The sequence below is a fragment of the Coffea eugenioides genome, chromosome 2 (genome assembly GCF_003713205.1).
Source record: "Coffea eugenioides isolate CCC68of chromosome 2, Ceug_1.0, whole genome shotgun sequence".
Taxonomy (NCBI): domain Eukaryota; kingdom Viridiplantae; phylum Streptophyta; class Magnoliopsida; order Gentianales; family Rubiaceae; genus Coffea; species Coffea eugenioides.
The window spans coordinates 28,339,496-28,361,253 of NC_040036.1; the positions used below are offsets into that span (position 1 = coordinate 28,339,496).

Here is a 21,758-nt window from a genome sequence, read left to right on the forward strand (position 1 = left end):
TTGGATTGCCATGGTTGTTGAAATTCTGGTGGACGATTCGAGAATGAATTCTGTAATCTGTTCCCATAGCTAAAATTGGGGTGATCTCTCCAACCCGGATTGTATGTGTTGGAGTATGGATCGTACTGCCTACGAGGTGCGGGCACGCCTTCGGCCATGTTTACTTGTTCAACCCCATCCTCTTGCAGCATGGGGCATGAGTCAGTGGGGTGGCCCACATTTGTGCAGATTCCACAGGCCTTTGCCTGGTATCTGTTTTCTATAGCTAATTGCCGAACAAAGGATGTTAGCTCCGATAGCTGCTGCTGAATGGATGACGTTTCTACCTCGTTAACCCTACGGGTAGGGTTACTCTCACGGAAACCAAACTGTTGAGAATTTTCCGCCATTGATTCAATGAGTAGCCATACTTCCCTTGGTGTCTTGTTTGCTACCGCTCCCCCACTCGCAGCATCAATGATACTCCTATCAGATGGCTGAAGTCCCTCATAGAAGTATTGGATCAATAGTTGCTCACTAATTTGATATTGTGGGCATCTAGTGCACAACTTATTGAACCTTTCTTAGTAATCATATAGGGATTCTCCAGGATACTGCTTAATACTGCAAATCTCCTTTCTCAGACTTGCAACCCGGGTTGCAAGAAAGAATTTTTCCAAAAATTTCTTTTTCAGTTGGGCCTAGGTCGTGATACTACCTGCAGGTAGGTAGTATGATGATACGAACCCCATCGAAGACGAAACCCGTAGTCACATGCCCTGGATCTAGACAACTAATACCAACGGTTTGATAGCGAAAAACTTGACCCTAATTAATCTTAGAAGTCACGAACAATATTGATACTATCTCAACCCGTAACCAATCGAATTAATGAACCAAATTTGTAAGGTAGAGGAACGCCACAATCAAGGTGAGTACTTGATTGATAAGTTCAATTGAATAAGTTAAGAAAACTCTCAAGTATTCAAGAAAGGCTCTCTTGGAAAGACAAAGTGAATAAACGTTCAAATTTATTGGTGTAAAATCTGACCCCCCCCAAACGTATAAGGTGTAGGCTTATTTATAACCTTACAATGACTCCAAAACCTAATCTAACTTGGACTAAATTGATTTTCCTAATTAAGTAGCAATAATTCGGCCATTACAATACAACTTTTGGCCGACCTTTGGACTGAAATAAATTACTTAAACCACTAAATTAATCAACTATACTTTCGATCCAATTAGAAAGTAAGCAAACCAAAATAAAGACACTAACAAACGACCAACAAACAGCAAGAAACTTGACAATATATAGCCTAGCCATCAATACTAATTAAACGACAAAACTTGGGACTTGAATCTTGTATGTTGGCATGCCTTGATTCACATCATTCCCCTCTTCTTAGAAGCGATTTGTCCCCAAATCAATGGCTTGCTTGGACAGCATCAACATTGGATGCCAGTTTATGATGACTAGCCATTCCACATGTCATTTGTGCAACTGTAAGATGCATGTGAACTTGAGACATAACATGGTATGATTCAGCATGTGAGGAACATCTCTCGGGTTGTGCATGACATAGGCGTTGATGTTGCTCAACATATGAGAATGCAAATGCTTGAAATCCACTTCATATGATGCATACGAACTAGGAAGATATGAAGCAGACCAAAGGAACAATGTGGAACCAGATTCCAGAGGCTGAAACAAGAGTGAAAATTCATGGTCAACTGCTGATAAATAGCCTTCAAAATCGGCAGCAACTAACACTACAAAGTGCACGAAATCTGATTGGATCTTGCTAGGCAAATCTGGAAAATTCTGGACAGCTTCATTACTTGCATGCAAAGGACAAAATTCGGTTCTTAAAGGACCAGAATCTTGCTCCAGGATGGGAAGGATTTCATGTAGGAGTGGATAGGGAAATGTAGAGTAAGATTCAAGTGGAACCACTCCCTTTGAGTCGTGAGTAAGCTCTTTGACAAGCAAGACAGCTCTAGGAGAATAAATGGGTATAGTGTATTGAAGAGCAGATTTGATGAGCAAACTACGAATTCCTTGGAAACACATGAGCTCTCCAAAGGATTTAGGAATTGAACAAAGTAAGATAAGTGTAGTTGCACCTTGCTCCAGCTGCACAAAAGATACGGTGTTAAACAAAACAAAGGTTAGTGTGCTAGGGAGTGAACAATCTCCCTCACAAATGGCTTGTGCAAACATGCTTAATTTCCCCCTATTGCTTCCTACTATGGCCAACTGAATTTTGCCTCTTTCCATTATATCTTGCTCGACGCTTTGTTCACTTCGAATGCTCCTTTGTTTACTTTCAGCTTTATCTAACTCCCACTCCCTTTGAAGCATTGCTTGATCTTCTCACACTTGCTTAGGAGGAAGCGGAGCAAGAGTAACCTTCCTATCCCTGTGAAGAGAGGAATATTTGTTAGTACGACCGTCATAAGTAACCTTCTTATCGTATTGCCATGACCGTCCCAAGATGATGTGAGTGGCTTGCATCGGCACTACGTCATACAATAGCTCATCTTCATATCTACCAATGCTAAATTTCACAGGTGCTTGTTTGGAGACACGTACATCACCACAATCACTAAACCATTGCAATTTGTAAGGTCTAGGGTGATCTCGTGTAGGTAGTTGTAGCTTCTTCACCATTATCGACAATCAAACTACACACTTTGCCATTAATAAGACAACGTGTCTAGAAGATGTTCTCTCGTTGCACTTCCTCCTCAATGCGCTGTGCATTCAACTCCATCCTTGTAACCAATCCTAACCCAATAGGTTGATCGATAGGAACTTCCTCACTTGATTCGTCACCATCATCCTCCTGTAATGGCAGCATCCCTTCATACTCCTTTTTATCATCGGTGGTGATGTCTCCATTAGGGAGCATAAGCATTACTCGCTGGTTTGGGCATTGGTTTGCAATGTGACCAACTCCTTGACATTTTCAGCACTTAATATCTCGATTTCTAAGTCTTGAGGTCTCATTTACTGGTTTGGAAGCTCCTCTAGAATCAAATTTAGAAGCATTTGGGCGAGGGTTGATGGATAGCTCTTGCTTCGGCCATGAAGTTGTTGGATTACCAGCGGCTGTATCATCTCCCCTAGGCTGGAAATTTCGCTAATTTGAAGTGTAAATAGAGGCATAATTTCTGGTTGTACCCCTCCTCTTGAGTCGTCGCTCAATTTTGATCGCCTTCTCCACCATGTCCTCTAGTTCAACATAGTATTATAGCTCGAGTTGGTCAGCAATTTCCGGTGTCAAACCACTGAGAAAACCCGCCATTGTCGTTTCCCTATCCTCATGAATGTCGGCTCTGAGCATGGAAATTTCCATGTCCTTGTAGTAGTCCTCAACCGAACGATTTCCTTGGGACAAGGTTTGAAGCTTTTGGTACAAGTCTCTATGGTAGTGACTTGGTACAAATCGCTTCTTCATGAGGCGTTTAAGCTCAGTCCAAGTGGTTACAGATGGGTCACCACACGTTCTTCGGCTTGTAACCACTTGATCCCACCAAACTATAGCATAGTCGGTGAATTCTACCACGGCCAATCTCAACTTTTGCTCATCCATGTAATCGTTCCAATCAAAGACTAACTCCACTCGCCTCTCCCATTCAAGGTATGCATCCGGATCTGATTTACCTTGGAATGGTGGAATTCTCATTTTAATTCCCTTGATTGCATTACCAACTTGTTTGGTGTTCCTCCTCAGTCGCCTTTGCCCACGGTCAAAGTCGTCATCTGAGTTAGAGTCACTAAACACGGGCTTAGGCCTTTCGCGACTTCTCCCACTGTGTTGACTACCTTTGGAGCCGTTTTAGGACTCTTCCAACCTGTCAAGGTGTATATTCATGGGTTCAAGCTTTTGATCCAAAAGGCGTCCCATCTCCTCCTTCAAACTTTCTGTCAAACGGGAAAAATCAAAAGCTGGTGTGCTTTCTCCTTGGTTAGACATGGCCTTTGATTTTAAACCTGCAAGAAAGGGTTAGTATAAAATAGAAAATTTTATCTCACCACTTCCTCACGTGTATCACTCACCCTCGTGTATCACCACTTCGCTCAAATGTGTAATCACTCGAAAGATCTCACCAAGCAACTCTCAAATTCGTCAATCCCCTCACTTGAAGAAATCAGGATTTTTCTCAAATGGCCAAAACTTATCACCAACAAGTCACTAAGGGAAGTGACGTTTCCTTTGGATGTGGTTCACTTAAGTTGAGAAGATTTCGAATTGGACAAAATTGAGTGACTCAATTATGCGGAAGTGTGCTGGAAAAATTCCAGGTTTGGATCGACTAAAAAAGACACAGAATTGGGAAGTAACTAATTTGAACAAGTAGACTCAAACTAGGAAACTAACGACTCAACTTAGAAGACTAGGAAGTCAAATCTGATTGGGACTCCCTTTGGTACTTGGGCACAAAAAAAAACTACAAAAATTGACTCCAAGACACAACTTTATGGACTGGACAGATTAGAGACAATGACTCAAAGAAAAGGTTGGCAGAAATTTTTGGCGCCTAGAATACTCTACCCAAATTGCACCTTGGCTGAAATTTTGGTGGTTTATTCAAGGTCTCCTTGGGTCGCTTTTGGAAGGTCAGTTGCTATTTTCTTGGGAGTGTTTCACGTGTGCAACAAGTTGGCAAATCTAATTTGGGAGTCAAGTGTGACTAGGAGTTGTTTCCAATCCCAAGTCAATATGGATTCCAAATTTCAAATTGCTTTCTTGTTCTACTTCAAAAAGGATCCTAATAGCTTTCTCTTTTCTTCCGTGGTTCTTTCTTTTTTTTTTCTCTCTTTGTTTCTTTTTTTTCCCACACTAAATAGATTGTGTTTCTTTCTTCTCTCTCTTTTTTTTTCACTTCGGATCAAAACTCAAGAACAAGAAGTTCAAGCAACCGCAATCAAGAAAGCAAGAATTTCAGCAGGCGCAACTTGTTCAAGAAATAGAAATTTGGTTCCAAGATTTGGGAAGTTGGTTTCAAGATTGTCAAGACCCCAATAAATGCAAGGTTTATTGCTGGAATTTCGTCCAAGAACTCAAGGAGTTCAAGATTTTTTTTTTGTCAGATTTCAAGAGCTACAAACAATTCCCAAGAAAACAAGGCAGCCACAATTCAACAATAAAAGATGAATAACAGCCATGGTTTTTTTTTCCCAACAAGGTAATGACCATAAATTTTTTTTTTGACTCTAAACAACTTCAAGACTCAAGAATCAAGACAACAAGACACAAACAAAATCAGGAAATATGACCAGATTTTTTGACTCAATGCCAAGACACGAATTCAAAGACACAAACAAGATCAAGAATCGGGTAGCAATAGAACAAATAAAAAACCATAGGACTCAAATTTTTTTGTTTGTTTTTTTTTGTTGACGCATGAATCTAAATTGAATCTAACTCAAACACAAAAGAAAAAAAAGATATAACCTGGTATTTGTCAACTAGCTCTGATTACCAGATGATACGAACCCCGTTGAAGATGAAACCCGTAGTCACATGCCCTAGATCTAGACGACTAATACCAACGGTTTGGCAACGGAAAACTTGACCCTAATTAACCCTAGAAATCACAAATAATATTGATACTATCTCAACCCGTAACCAATCGAATTAATGAACCAAATTTGTAAGGTAGAGGAACGCCACAATCAAGGTGGGTACTTGATTGATAAGTTCAATTGAATAACTTAAGAAAACTCTCAAGTATTCAAGAAAGGCTCTCTTGGAAAGAGAAAGTGAATAAACGCTCAAGTTTATTGGTGTAAAATCTAACCCCCCCTCCCAAACGTATAAGGTGTAGGCTTATTTATAACCTTACAATGACTTCAAAACCTAATCTAACTGGGACTAAATTGATTTTCCTAATTAAGTAGCAATAATTCGGCCATTACAAGACAACTCTTGGCCGACCTTTGGACTGAAATAAATTACTTAAACCACTAAATTAATCAACTATACTTTCGGTCCAATTAGAAAATAAGCCGACCAAAATAAAGACACTAACAAACGATCAACAAACAACAAGAGACTTGACAATTTATAGCCTAGCCATCAATACTAATTAAACGACAAAACTTGGGACTTGAATCTTGTATGTTAGCATGCCTTGATTCACATCATATAACCAATCCTTCGCTGCATCCTTTAGGGAAAAAGGGAATGCTCTAAATTTGATCTGCTCCTCAGTAATTCCTGGAGGCTTCATGCTGGAGCATATCACATCGAACTCCTGGATGTGTTTATGGGGCTCCTCACCTGAGAGGCCATGGAACGTGGGTAATAGGTGAATCAATCCCGACTTCAGTTCGAATGAGGTATTCTCCGCTAGAGTGGGAAACGTGATGCACAAAGGCTGTTGGGGCAATTCCGGAGCAGCCAACTCCCTTAGTGTTTTTGCAGTCGCCATAAGGATGTCCTATTGGCCTGTGTCACTTGAATTTTCACCACTCAAATCTGTTGATTCAACCTCAAGATTCAGTCCCTGAGATGCAGTGCTAGATTGCTCCTCTCTGAGCTGTCTAGTTTCTTTCCTAGTTCGGCGCGCAGTCTTCTCTACTTCCGGGTCGAAAATCAAATCGCCTGTACGAGAAGAACGAGGCATCAACTAGAAAAATACCAGACAAATCCAAAGAAAACAACTTCGAAAGGAACAAAATTAACCAAAACACCGTTCCCCGGCAACGGCGCCAAAATTAACAGGTGTTGAGCCTGTGCAATAATAATTACTAAAAAGTCCTAATTACCACTACAATTAATTATAGAACAAATCCGAGTACTAGAGCAGGGACTCTAGGTGTGCAATGGGTTACTTGATTCATCCTGTTCTCGAAGAGTTTGTTTGATCCGATATACCAGAATTGTCTATAAAAATATTAATTTTGCATACAATGGCAAGTAGGGTCGATTCCACAGGGAACGGGTAGGAAATTATTTCTTTCCAAGTCAATAGAACAAAATTGAGGGATATTTAATGGAATGAAAATAAAAATAAAATAAACAAAATTCAAAAGTTAACTCAACAAGTGCAATTTGCTAAAAATGTCAATTAATGAAATTTTACCCAAAGGATCAACTTTTCAGGCACAGTCCAATTAAATAATCATCGATACAAAGATATTTCATTCATCCGTCACTAGGTTGGTTATAATTATCAACAAGCTCTGACAGCCAGTTCTTCCTTACTTTTTCGACAGCCAAGGTACGACCATTGACTGCTTCTCTAACTAGAAAACAACCCTAGGCACGACCGTAGGAATTTAATTATCCAGTTGCATTAAAACTAGAAGAACCTAACCCTAACCAATAAACACGCTAAGAGGGTTAATTTAAATTAGATCTTACGTTTCCTCAATATAAAGCCAATTATGGTGGTTGCCACTAGTCGTCAACAAAACAAACAATTACGAATTCAATTTAGTTAACGTAACAATAGGCTATTAAATTAAATTAAATATCCGGCCGTTGATACTCAATTAATAAAATACCCATGAACAATTAATCCAGAATATGCACGAATGGTAACAAATTGGAAGAAATAATGAAACTTCGATTAGATCTCACAGATGTTATGGACCGCGCCTTCGCGTCGACCTTTGGGTAGCGAAGAAAACTAGCCGCTCCTCATCGTATCAATTTCGCATGATTTGATTGATATCATTCAATTGATTGCCGAAGAATTGGAAAAAGTGAACCAACGAAGGACGAAGAGAAAGTCTCTTAATCCCTTTTCTTATTTCGTGTCCGTACTGGGACGAAGTGAAGAGTCTCACGAAATTTATCAAAAGCCAAAGCAGAGGGAGAATCCATCTACAGTGAAGGAAACGAAAGCTAAACTATTAAGCCCACGTGATTCTGGCTTTTACTCCTGTTCGCAGCCAAAAAGCAAAACAAAACGTCTGACGAGTTGGGAAGAGAACCTAAGCTAATGTCTCTATATTCATCATGAATCTGGCTTTTCTCTTCCTTTCTAGCGCTGCCAGGAGAAATCCATAAAAGGTCAGGAGCAAAGCTTTTCTTTTTTTTTTTGGGGTTTTAATCCCATGCCTCTCGCGGTTCACGTGGACCCGATTTCTTGATTGGTTCTTCTGCTGTTGATCCCGCGAGTCCGATTTTTTTTGGGTAACCTCCAACAATTTCTAGTGTGGACACGCCCTGAGATGAAAGGTCTTCTGGAAATTTGTCTCAAAAAATTACTTTTAACACCAACCACTACAATTCACACAAATATCAAATATGAGCAAAATCTCAATCCTTAGCATCATGAGTAGCCAAAGTTAGGACAAAATAACAGTGCAAAGTGTGTCCAATAATTGCTCTATCATTAGCTCATTCTTTTAATTTTGTTTTTCTTACAGGAGTGAAAGTCGGATCAAGTAAGCGTGAACTAATGTGTATAATCTTCATGTACTTGTACTTTTTTAGATAAAATGTATTTTGGATCTTTGTTAGTGAAATCCTATGTTTCACCTTTGGGTTGTAAATTAAGTTGGAATTCTTGAATGAATGAAACTTTTATGTTAATCTAGAGACGTGAAAGACTATTTCAAGAATGTTAGTGAATAAGTCCTGACGAGAGTTGGATAGGCGGTCTGTCAAACCCTTGGGTTTGCCCTAGGAGGAGGTGGGGTCATCACGATCTACTCTCTAAATCTAGAAATTTAGCTACTCATATAATATAAAAACAAGAAAAAACATGGTTTCATTGCATGCACACATATTGAATTACAAGTAAAAGATAGATAAAGAAAGTTTAGCCAAGATTAGTGAAGAAATTCCCAATGATCTTCTATTTCTTCAACAAAATGAATTGTACAATGAAGTCTCCAATTATTCTCACAAAAGTTCTAGTTAGAGAGAACAAAACAAGACTAACCATTAAGTTCTAATGCTAAAATCTGATGTGAACTACTTCTAATAGCCTATTATCCTCTCTTCTAATGATTCTAACATCTCAAGTGTTAAAAGAGTCAAAAGGTGATTTTTGGACAAGACATAAAGCTTCTTTTTTCTTTCAAAAGGTTCCTTGAACATGTGCAGCCAAAATTCTTGTCTGGAGTTGAGCTAGAAAGTAGTGTGAAAGTAGAGCAAGTGGCTGAGTAAATTGCAGAAATCAAGCTATAATACGCGACTTGGGAATACGCGACTTCAACTCGCGTATTCAAGAGTCGCGTATTCAACTCTGTGAATTTGGAATCATTCAACTGCTATTTTCTCAATGATGGAGGCTGAACTAGCTCTTGCGCAAAACGTGAAAGTTGTAATCTTTTGAGATAGTTTCCAATACCTCAAGAATCATCTCATTTGGAGCTCTGTAGACCAAGATATGACCAAAATATCCTCGTATGGTCAAAGCTCTGTTTCAGCTTTCGACCATGCACATGTGTTTCTGTATTTCGACTTTTTGACAATGAAAATAACTAAGTCGAATTTCGATATATTCTTATCAAATATAGATCTATCTCTTGATTTCAAAATGGTGTAAAAATCACTACGATGCTTGTAGCTTAAGGTATAGTCGAAATACCTCAAGGTGTCAAAACTGTTTTCACTTGCATTTCTTCTTTTGAACATTTTGCACTTCATGTCTTCTTTAAATCTCTTCAAATCATCGATAATCATCCAATTCTCTTCTCAATTCATGCCCTTTGATGATTGAATCATTAAACCTATAAAAATATGAAATTTTCACCATTAAAATTCATATAAATGCAATTTTTACCACTAAAACCATAAAATGTATATTTTCATTAAAATCCTAGTAAATTAGTTATAAAACTAAATAAAACACACCAAAACTGACTAATAAAATACACTAAAAACACAAAATATACTCTTATCAAAGAGTAGTAGCAGTAGTACTTGAAACACTAGTCTGAGTTGGAGAAGCCACGGATGTTACATTTGAAACTATTGGAACACGTTTAGGTGCCTATAGTTCACATCGAAATGACTGAGTGTATAAGTAGCAACAAAACAAACTAGAGAATTAATTTGGTTCTAAAATGTTACATTGCTTTATAAAGCTTGGTCTTTGGGTGAATTGCTAATTTGCAGGTTCTTATGTTATATCTAGATTTCAAACACCTCTAGCAGTAACTGCAAGACTCTTCCTGCTTGCTTTCTGCTAATTTGTAGGCTCTTTTGGACCCTTCTTTCTCTACTTCTTTGGCCTATCAGGCTATTTTTTTTACCAATGGTGGGTTCAAACATTGTATTTTGCTATCCACCTAAAACTGTTTCGAAGAAACAGGACCAATTGTGAAGTTGTAGACCCTTAAATATGCTTCCCTATGGTAACAAGTATTAACATATTCCTCAAATTCCAACTTTCTGCTCTAAATGCAGGCAACCGCAGACACACATGGAATGCTACTAAGCTAAAAATTACCACAGAGACATATCTTCATCTCCAGATTGATAACATTTGTCCTTCCATAACTATCTACTTCCAAATTCCCTCTTCCTCCATAAATCGTGACATAATTTCTTGCCTTTATCTTCAGTTTCTCTAACTTCTCATGAATATTTGAACATAAAGTGTCACTATATTTCAGCATGCCTACTCGTTTAGTTACCAACCATTGCATTAATCTTCTCCAAATCTACTCCAGCATTGTTATTATTGGCTCACCTTTAGCCTTTAAAATGTAATTATTCCATGACTCACTCATGATGTTAACGCATATGTCACTCCTACAGGCTATACTAAAATGGACTTTGGACCAAAGTTTTGGAGGCAATCATTTGAACCATTACGCAGCTGTTAGCTTGTCACCTTCTTGTGGGTTAATGCTTTCAAGATTTGCTAGAGTAGCTTCATATTCCGGTATGCTTGCTGCTGCAGTAACTTCCCAAAACATGTCTCTAAGGTCTTGATTTTTGAATCTTTGTTTGAAGTTCTCGAACATATGTTTCAAGTAGAATTTGTACTCTGATTCATGGAACAACTCTTCAATTGCATGAACAAGACCTTTTTGCCTATTCAAAATGAAAGTGTAAGCCACTCCTTTGTTGCCTCTTCAAACTTGGGTGACTAATTCCCTCAAAAATCAGCTCCAGCTATTGTAGTTCTCTATCTCAACAACAGCAAAGGAAATAGGGAACATGTTTTCATTGGCATCCCTACCCAAGACTGTAAACAGTTAACCTCCAAAGGGACTCTTCAGGAAAACCATTCTTTAGAGCCTTTGTCGCGCCCCATTTTTTAATAAGAATAAAAGATGGGTTTAGAAAAATGGCTTTTGATTCAATTTTTGATTGGAAAATGAATTTTGGATTAAAAAAAGAAAATGAAAAACATGGGTCTAAATGGGACTTGAAAATGCGATGATTTGACCCAAATATAGTTTAAAAAGGGTTTTTTTGAATGAAAAAATGGAGTCGCCACTTGGTATAGAGTTAAGGTGTACCAAGTCACCTAAAAATAAATTTTTAAAGAAAAAAGTAGAAAACCCTTTATAAACGACTCCAAGTCTACGAAATTAAGAGAAAAAGATTCGGGAGTCACATTTGAAGAAAGGGAAGGCAAGGATAAGAATCCAAGGCACCCTTTCAACCTAGCCAAGGCTAGTTGCGCGATTTAGTCAAAAATTTTCTTATTTTAACCTAAAGATTTATCACATTTGGATGTACTATATGAATACAAACCCTAGACCTAAGAGGGTATCGGAGGGGTCGAAATTTCTCTTCAAAGCTCAATTGGTGCCAATCACATTAATTGTGATGCCCAATGTGAACTTTTTGAAGAGGTCACGAATAATGCAAAAATATGTGACTCTAAGAAAAAGAAAAGGAAAATAAAAATAAAAATAATTATACAAATATATGTGACCTAAAGGAATGCATCATGTTGGGTGCGGGGGACTAATATTCGTGACTTCAATGTTCCCTTTAATAGAGGGAATATGAGCGTGCTAAGGCTAGAGAAGCCAAACTCGTCCATATCCCATATCCAAGGGGTTTTCCTATCTAATCAAGCAAATGATCTAACCTAATTCTAATGCTTAGATGAAATGCAAGTCTAATGTCATGTTTCATACAAAGAGGTAAGTAATATACATATAAGGGAAAATACGGAATAAGGGATATAAATAGAAGGGAATATGGGATAAAGAATGTACATATATAAGGAAGTGTCATGCAACATGGTAAAAAAAAACCCTAAAAATTAAAAAAAAACATGCATGAAATGTAGTGATTCACACAAACATGATCTAACGCGTAGACGGTCCCTAAAGGTCTAACGTTGGACTAGCCCATGTCTATGAATCCCTACTAGTATTGGACTAGTGAAAAATCGAGAAAAAGGTCTCAACTAGTGTTGGACTAGCGAGAAATTATAAAAAGGGACCACAACTAGCGTTGGACTAGTGTGGTGACGACGTGTATTTATTATAGTCTAATAAATCAAATAAAGCATAATAAAGCAAATAAACACATAAATCACATAAAGCACATAGCACATAGGCATGATATCTAGATGCAAGACCCTAAGAAAGCGATTAAACACATAGGCAGGCAAACATGCACGCAAAATGAAACAAACAAACAAATGAAGCCCTATCTATTACATTGGGGAGGCCCTACTACAATCTAAGAGGGGGAAAAGGAATAAAATAACTAATAGCCTAGCTATTACAACCTTGGCATTAAATTGCCTTCCCCAAATAATTACAAATAAAATAGACAAAGATTGAAACAAAATAAAGCGAATAAATAAATAAATAAAAATATTCAAAAGGCATGGAATTAAGCTCATGAAGTCACATAAGTGTGCACATAGGGTCAAATAAAGTAAAATAAGGGATAGAAATTACCTCCCTTGCAATGGTAATCAAATGAATGAAAGATTAGCTTCAAAACAATAAAAGGGTCAGGGCGCCAATTAAATAGTAAAATATAAACAAAATCACCAAATCCCTCCCAATTGCAACTTAAATGAAATCAAATAATGCATAATTTCCAAGAAAGTAAATTATTGATCAAATTTCTAAATTAGCAACTATTAAAGACCCAATAGCAACCCTTAACTAATCATTCAAGTCCAATTGAAACATTTTGGGAACTTCAAGGGTCCAAGAGCAAAGAAAGAGTCAAGTAATGGTTGAAATTGCAATTACTTTAGGACCTAATTGCAAGAAATTAGAACATGATTGGGCCTTTGTAGCATAGACAGAAGCTAAGGGGAGAAAAATGCAATTTTTGAAAGCCATTTTGCATGCAAGAGCCATGAAACAAGCTTCTGCAACCGAAGGAGAAATCTGCTGCATTTTAGTTTAAAAAGCTCATGTCCCAGACAATTTTTTATCAACCTTTTCCAACCAAACACTCAAAAACTTAATCTAAGCAACGTGACACACAATTTCAACATCCCAACAAACCAAAACATAGAAGGAAAAACACACAAATGCTAGAGAAAATTCCAGCAAGCATTCGGCAACCTGATTTGTTCATTTTCCAGCAAGGTGTTTGATCATAGTTCAAGTATTGCAGACTCCAAACATACAAACTCATCACCAAAACCTTCCATTCCTTTCCCTTCAAACCAGATTAAGCATGCAACTCAAGTGTAAAGGTTTAAAGAGCAGCCACGGGGAAGAAAACAACACACACAAAAAAAAAATGTAGCAGCTTTTCCTTTGTTGTGAATTTCGCAACTTCAACTCGCGTATGTTAAAAGCTGAAAACATTGCATTAAACTCCCCATTTATCCACCAAACTCACACACATATTCACTCACCCATTGATCAATGCTCAAGCATGGTTATCTTCCCTTAACTATCTCAAGCGAAAATGTTCCAAGTCCAAGAAAGCAAGAACAACAACCAAAATGCAGCAAAGAGCCTTATTACTTTGTTTGAAAACGTTAAGCTACAACATTCAAGAAAACAACCCAATCTTGAACCAAACCCTGAACTCATCATGAAGATATAGTATTAACATGCAAGGGATAGCTTGAAATAAACATCGCTCATGTTAGCACAAATAAACAGCAAACAACGACAAGGATATCAAACAACTACTAACTTTAGTGTTCTAAAGAAAGGAAAAGCTGCTGCAACAAGTCGATTGCTTTCAAGCTTATTGCAGCAGATTCTATACGCAATGCTCATCCCAAGGAAAACTAAACCCAAGCAAGGGAGTCATCAAACATTCCAATGGCTATCCATCCTAGAGTTCAAGCAAAAGGAAATTTCTTGTAACTAAACAATGCATCATGTGCCACTGCCGCAACAAAGTGCCGCTACGAACTTCACAACTTATCCCATGCATGTATGTTCATATGACCAGAACCAAACCATCATTTTTAGCCAGAAACCCACATATTCCTTAACCCTTTATTGCTTACAGAAACCAAGCAAAATAAAAAAAAAAACATCTTAAGATAAACTAAAACAGATTAAAGGGTCATGCAAATCTGATAACAGAGAGAAAACCTATAATTTGCTGGGCTTACTTATCACAAATATCAGCCATAAATCCAAAACAAAAGCATCTCAAATTCATCATAAAACCACCACCGAAGAGCCCCAAACTATTGTCCCTAAAACCCCAGGTCAGAACCTCCATGCGTTCATCTACCATAAATCAAACATTAACAACAGAAAAAATCCAAACTTGGCATGAGTTTGTGACTGAAATACCTTGGTGAAGATCTGCTGATGGCAATGGAGGGCTGAAATGATGGCGGTAGTGAAGGTTAACGATTCCAACAGTCGCTTTGCTCCTTGGGAAGTAGCACCAGGTCTCCTTTCTTCCTTGCTCAGAAACTCTCTTCCGTTGTTCTCGACCTCAGCCGCCCCAGATTATTTTCATCCGCCGTTCTCTCCCTCGGTTCCTTTCCTAATACTCTAGCCGTTTCATCAGCCGTCACCCTCTCTTTCTCACTCTATCTCCGTCATCAGACCCCCCCAACCTTCATCAGACCTCCCTTGAAGCTCTCTCAATCTCTCGGCTCTCTCTCACTCCAATCTTAGCCGCCACCTACTTTCAGCTAACCTCCAGACCTTTTTTTCTTTCCCCTTCTGTTTTCACTCTTTCCTTCAGCCGTCCACTCTCCTGTTGCTTCATCAGCCGTCATCCCATTCTTTTCTCTCCAGATTTTTCAGCCGTCATTAGATGCCCCCCAAACCCTCTCATTTCAAGGCTTCTTATAAGCACCCGAAACCTAGTATCCACAGTGCACAGCTGCTGCGTTTTCTGTGATCCTCCGGGAGCCCTTAGATGGCTTTTGCTTCTCAAAACCTTGAGTTGTCGGATGAAGGCCAGATGGCCTTGTACTATGCCAATCTGATGGAGCAAAATAATGGGCAAAAATGCCCGAAAAACAAGCTGGAAAAATGGAGCTGCATTTTTGTTCTCTGCATTTTGTTAGTACGCTGCTATTAGGAAGTTCAGCGTTTTTTTTTTAATTTAAGATAAATGAACAACAAAATTTCATAGATTGAATCTAAAGAATTAAAGTGTATTTTTGTGAGTAATTTTTTTTTCTTTTTCTTTTTTTAAAAAAATAAAAAAAAATTAAGCGACTAATTAAGAAATGAATAATAAATGTCTTTAATCCATAAAAATGAAAAATAATAACAATTAAAGCTAAATAAATAAATACAGTATCTAAAAAGCTAAAAATATCTAAACTAAAGTCCTGAGATTGATAAGTAAAAATAGCTAACAATTATCAATAAAATAAAATAAATAACTAATAAAAATAAAAATTTGGTGTCTACAGCCTTCTAGAAAACCATTCTTCAGAGCACCTAATGAATAATATATCTTCTGAAATGTAGCTCTTTCCTCAACACTTCGCCTATCAATCTGCAGTGAAATATGACTACAAGGATTGGATTTTTTTATAGTGGCTTCATAATCCCAAAACCTATGGTATTGCTCCATGTCATTTCTACTAAGTGTCTCTAATGCTTTCTATTTTGTTTTGGCCACTTTATTCTTACTAATGTCTAGCATAAATAGTCTTCTTGTCTCATTCACTATACCAGGAATATTGTACCCAAGATCATCTCTCACCTTGGTTTGAAATTTATTATTTAGATATGTCGAAGTGGCATGTCTATTGCTCTAATCCTAGCCACAATGGTGCTCTCCCTTAAGAATTTTGATTATAAATGTCTTTGTTCTTTGGATTCTGCTTCCATGAATTCTCCAACTACATCCCTTTGCACTTTTAGCTGTGATTCAAGAGCCTTCATTTCTGATGTATTTGTGCTCATATGCCTCCCTAATTTCCCATTCCACTAAAGCCTCCCTAAATTTAGAGAAGCTACTAAATTTTTGTCCAACCTTTAGTTTAAAGTGTTCTTTCCTAAACTCTTCCTCTGCATTGAAGTTACTATAACTAGGGATGCTTTCATTATCAGATCCTATCCCTTTGTAAACAGGATTTCATTATCCTCTACTAGCTCATTCCATTCCTCGTCCTGCTCATTGGCACGGTAGCTATAATCCACACCTGATGTTGGTTGACTCCCTTCTTCATGGGTTTCGTTCTTTGCTTGTTTTCGTGATTTCGATTGCTGATCTTGTTATTGATGCTCTGAACCAACTTGTTTTTTGGACTAGGCCTGCTGATTTTCTTGTTCTTGATCTGAACTAGCTTGTTTTCTAGTTTTTGCTTGCTGATATTCTTGTTACTGCTCTAAACCAACTCCAATAGAATTTGTAGATCCTGGATTTATAGATGTCTGTGTTGATCCTTGACCATTTAAGCCTACAAATATGTCATCATCTTTAGGCCCTTCTAGTCCTTCTCTTAGCCAATTAGGAAGATTTGAATAATCTAGTATGACATCATCTTCTTTTCCACCTTCATGAGCTATTTTTTCTCCCCTAAAATTAGCTGTTTCTTTAGTTGGATCTTTCTCAGTTGTTGTTTCTTCTGCTGAATTTCTTGTGGGAGACTGCTAGACCTTTATGGTTGTATCAACTTTTTCCTTCTTTTTAAATAATTGCTTGACTAACTTTCTTACACTTAATTTTACTCTTTGCCATTCAGTTTTTTTTATCATTTGTTGTCTTCTTCCTCTTAGACTTGTTAGCTGAATCATGTATTTCCTCTCTATGTGGTCCCAAAAAAGTTGGACTCGACCCTATTTCTAATGACCCTTTATCACAAATGCCCTTTCCTTTAGAGTTAATGTATCGAATGTCATTATTATCCTCATTCCCAATTACTGTAGGGTCAATGTTATCACTGCCTTTAACAGCTACGGATGAACCAATCTCAACATGCCAATTGTCATGATATGGAAGTGCAAGTAGGTTATCACAAGTCACTCTCTTGTAGAGTAATTTTTCATCCGAAGACACAACTTCAATGGGATCAGACTCCTTCTTAGCATATATGTGCATTTCTGGAAGCCCCTCTTAACATGTTGTCAATAACTCGATGTCGGCATAGGCAATATTTCATACACTTGCGATTTCAAAAAAGTCAACATTAACACACTTATCTAGAAGGCTAAAAAACATAATCAATACCAGTATGGATCACAATAGTCTTGATTACTCAAAAAAGACCCATTCTTTTCTAGTTTTTGTGTATATAGCAATTTTTAAAAAATTTTCTGACAAAGATTGTCAGCGAATCTTCTGACTAAGGCAGAACAGCCGCTTCTTTTACCAAGTTTCAAAATATCTCCAACAATTTACTATCAAAACGCCTCCCATCAAACCAATCAATACAAGTAAAGTTAGGGTTTAGGTATAAGATTATCTCTTTAATCACTATGTTTAATGCTTCGCAACCCTCAATCGATCTGTACACAAACGCCTTCTTCGTCTGCTAGTTAAGGTGTTAGATAATAAGAAGAAAGCAGAGTCTTTATTGCTACCAATCTTGATGATATGCAACTTATGATTTTAAAATATGTTTGGTGATAGCGAATCTTCGAATCAAAAGTTCACGGAATTTAACCAAGCATCTGTGAGGGTGAAGCTTAATTGCTGGCGCCAATCTTAGTAGAAGCATGATGATGAGTCATGCTGTTTTCTCTTCGGCCACTTAGTAATATCTATTGTTCTCGTATTTGCAGTCTTACTTTGGTCTATTTAAATGTGAAGGTGGGAACTATTAACTAATTATGGTATCATTGCTGTTAGCCTGTTAGTGGTCGCTACTTCAGGAGCTGGATACATACTTGAAAGTAGTAGTGCCATTGATTTCGCAGGACTTTGTTGCACTTGTGCTGGTACAATGATGGTTGTAGCGTCTGCAAACACATTAAATCAGGTTTCGCATCTGGATCACATGCGTAACTTTAACATGTTTCATTTCTGCTACAGTTTCGTATGATTAATCTGCATCTCCATTGCCTTATTTTCAGAATCTCTTATGCAATTCTGTCGTAATATTTATCTCATTTTATTATCTTGGAATGATGTTACAGTATGAAGAAACAATGTCCTAGTGCTTATACAAATAGACTAGATATCCTCATGAAGAAACCGGGTCTTTGTGCCTGTATAGGTAGACTAGTTAGGTATTATACGGGTCTTGCATTGATGACATAATTTGATGAGTGGAGAAAAATATTCAGTATTTCGCTACAAGACTCTTTGTATTAGATTTACAAGAAATATCTATTTCACTGTTACAAGATGATTCTGCTTCAGGAGATTGAACCTTAGGAATGAGAAGTATTTTTTCCATATCTGTGTAAAAATGAAGTATGCTTGGTAAAACGACATTTTTTAAACAGTGTCTATTCCGTTATACCAGTACTTTGGAAATCGTTCGTCATCTTACAAAGTGAAAAACCGGTGTTCATCATTGTGCATTACTGGGATTAGTTTTTGGTGTCGGAATCTTATAGATTTGGTATCTTCAATAGGCATGGTTTATGATCAGATTTAATGCTGTTGTCTGAAGTCGTGTCTCACATGATGTAGATGTATGAATGTGTCTATGTTTTTTGTAAATTTTGTGTCATTGTGTGATTTCTTCTTAGTTCCTATTCTCAACTGGTCTTTTGGACCTGCTCTTATTTAGAAAATCAGTTATGCGATGTCCTCAACTGCTTCCCTTTTTTTTTTAACCCCTGCTTTTGGCTTCTTTAAAGATAAAAAGAGCCAAAATCAGCGGCTACAATATACATGCTTTTTGGATTCTAATTTTGGATTTTCAAAAATCAGCTCTTACAAACCAAAATCAGTTCAAACTAGGCCTTACTTGTCCCTGATTGGATTGAGAATGGCACAGTTTAACTTGCATTTGCTTGTTAGGTTTATGAAACTAATGATGACGTTCTGATGAAAATAGGCCTTACTTGTCCCTTCATGTCAACTTACTGTTGCTCATGCTGTCTCACCTAGGCTTCGTTTGCTGACATGGCTTTACTGGCTTGGATGGTGGTTGGATTACTCTAATATCTATCCTGGCTACTGTTCTTCCTTTTTTTTCCTTTCTTTTAAAAATCCTGTCTGCTTGTACTTGTCTCTTCATGGCTAATATGTTGCAGCTGGGCTTGCTGCTTCTAACCATGTTCTTTAGTCATTTGTATACATTCCAGTGCAAAAATTCATCCTATAAATAATTGTACTGGCGCTATTCCACCTCCTTGTGGGTACTTTTTCCATTACTTCTTTGGTTCTAATTGCATTCTTGTTGTTCTTGTTCTTTTGTAAAATGTTAATCCATTTTATAGGTTTATTTATCAATCACTGACATTTTCTTCCCTTGCTAATTTACTACGATTCGGTTTTTTTTTTTGGAGGGGGGGGGGGGGGGGGGATGGAAAAAGAGAGAGAGTGACAGACTGTTCCACGAACTTGCGTTTGAACTTTGAATTGTGTGGCTGACCAAGAGGAAAACAGAACTTTGACTCTCTGTAAATCTAAAGATGTTGTGGCTGGTGCTTTCCTGATCAAGAATATAGTGTTGTGTAACATTTACTGCTATGTAATGGTAGAATCTTCTTATACTATTTCTCCATTAGGAGGCTTAAGGCGATCTGCTGTATGCTAGTCACATTCTTTCTTAATATCAGTTGTTGAAAAAGAATTTAGTGTAGGAATGGTACATGAACACCCTTTAGAATGCATATGTCCAAGGTGCTATATGTTTCTGCTCCAAAAATTTCAAGAAGTTTGACATATTGCAGTTCCTCCTTTGAGAAGGCAGCCTACAATTTTCAAGAGGAAAAACGTAGAAGTAGAAGATAGCTTATACATTTCATTGGAAACCACATAAACCCAGTTTGGGATCTTGTTCAAGCTCTGAGTCGAGTAGTAGCCTTTCCCAGTTTGAAGATTACAATTGAACAGCTGTGTCATACTCTAGGTCAAAATAGAGAGGTTGATTACAAAATAAACAGTTTCTTCTTTAATTTCAGACTTTAGAAAGAGTAGAAAATGTTTGATTGATTTTATTATGTGAATGTGTGGTATTTATCTGCCAAATTGTATAGGCTGCTCTCTCTCTCTGTTGTGCCAACACAAGCATGCTGTATCCCATCTATAATTTTTTATTGCTTTGTTATGATGCAGAACAGTCGCTTCTGGCAGCCATGCTAGTGTAATAAGCTGAATTGGGAACTGAGATCCTCTACACAAGTATCACTGGACAGAGATCTTTTGATGAGCTGCCCCTTTACTGATGAACAGGATTAAAATGTGTAAAGCGAAGCAATCTTTTTGTAGTTTTGTTCTCTGTTGTGCTTGCCATTAATTTCATTGATTGGTCATATATCTAATTAGGTTTTGGGCTTGGATTTTGTTTGGTGTGGCACACTCATGTCTTGATTTGCAAATTTAGGTGGGCAGCAGCTGCTTGTGCGATTTCAATCAATGCTATGATTCTTCCTGCTGCTTTATACTTGTGGCAAGTACCTCAATTCATGGCCCTTGCATACCTATGCCGCAAAGATATATGCAGAGGGAGGTTATGTACAGCTTGGATATGTAAAACATCCACCAGATTTGTTATATTAATATTCTAAGCAAAAACTACTTGCAAACTCCACTGTTTTCATTCTTTTCTATCTTTACTAAGAACCAACATATCTGTAGCAAATGACTGTATGTTGATGTCTGTGAATTACATGCAAACGTGTGGTGTTTTTGGGTTTTGATAATTGAAGAGATATAGAAAAGTGTGCATTTACTCTGGGCTCAAAAGTATACATACTTTCATGGACAAGTCTGCTGATTGGTGGTGTTACTTGACCTTTTGGATGTTGATAGACTTCAAGGCTGATCAGTTTTCCATTGTAATTACAATTTGTCATGATTTGTGCTGTGAGTGCAGGTATAGAATGTTCTCTCTTTCTGATGTTTCTGGTCACAAAACAGCCATGGTTGCTTTGAGGAACTGGCTGTATTTACTTCCATTGGGTTACCTAGCCCGTGACTGTGTGTGTAACTGAGTTCATAGCTAGATTTTGCCAGAATTCGTTGATTGTTGAGTTGTAAAATTGTCTCTTGTTACTTTCTTTCTTCAGTCCCTGCCTTGCTGGTGATTGTTTCCCGCTCCCTTCGGAGCTCATGTATTGTCTTATGACTACTGCTTGACCAGGTGGGGTGGGTATAGCTTCTCTTTGACATGTACTGGAGCTGATCTCGCTACTTAATGTGATTAAATTGCTCAGGCAGTAACTTCTGGACGATTCTGCTTTGAGTCGACAAACTTTCCTCTAGCTATATCAGCAGTACTTTAAATGCCAAGAGAATGTTCCGTACCAGGCTATTGTAGTATCTTCCAGCGTTTATGTCTGGGCTTCTGTCTTGCCG

The 21,758-nt window shown here is 37.7% G+C and overlaps 1 protein-coding gene and 1 non-coding gene across 2 annotated transcripts; both read left to right on the forward strand.

The window, feature by feature from the left end:
- Nucleotides 1-519: 519 nt before the first annotated feature.
- On the forward strand, nucleotides 520-626 carry LOC113764250. The gene has a single exon (XR_003467532.1). It is a non-coding gene; the product is annotated as a small nucleolar RNA R71 (small nucleolar RNA).
- A 10,074-nt stretch (nucleotides 627-10,700) lies between these two features.
- LOC113759383 (protoheme IX farnesyltransferase, mitochondrial-like) lies at nucleotides 10,701-21,394 on the forward strand. The gene is given in 7 exon segments (XM_027301955.1): nucleotides 10,701-10,885; nucleotides 18,093-18,261; nucleotides 19,291-19,379; nucleotides 19,482-19,540; nucleotides 19,543-19,594; nucleotides 20,785-20,910; nucleotides 21,277-21,394. Coding segments are annotated over 7 exon segments (798 nt in total).
- The last annotated feature ends 364 nt before the right edge of the window (nucleotides 21,395-21,758 follow it).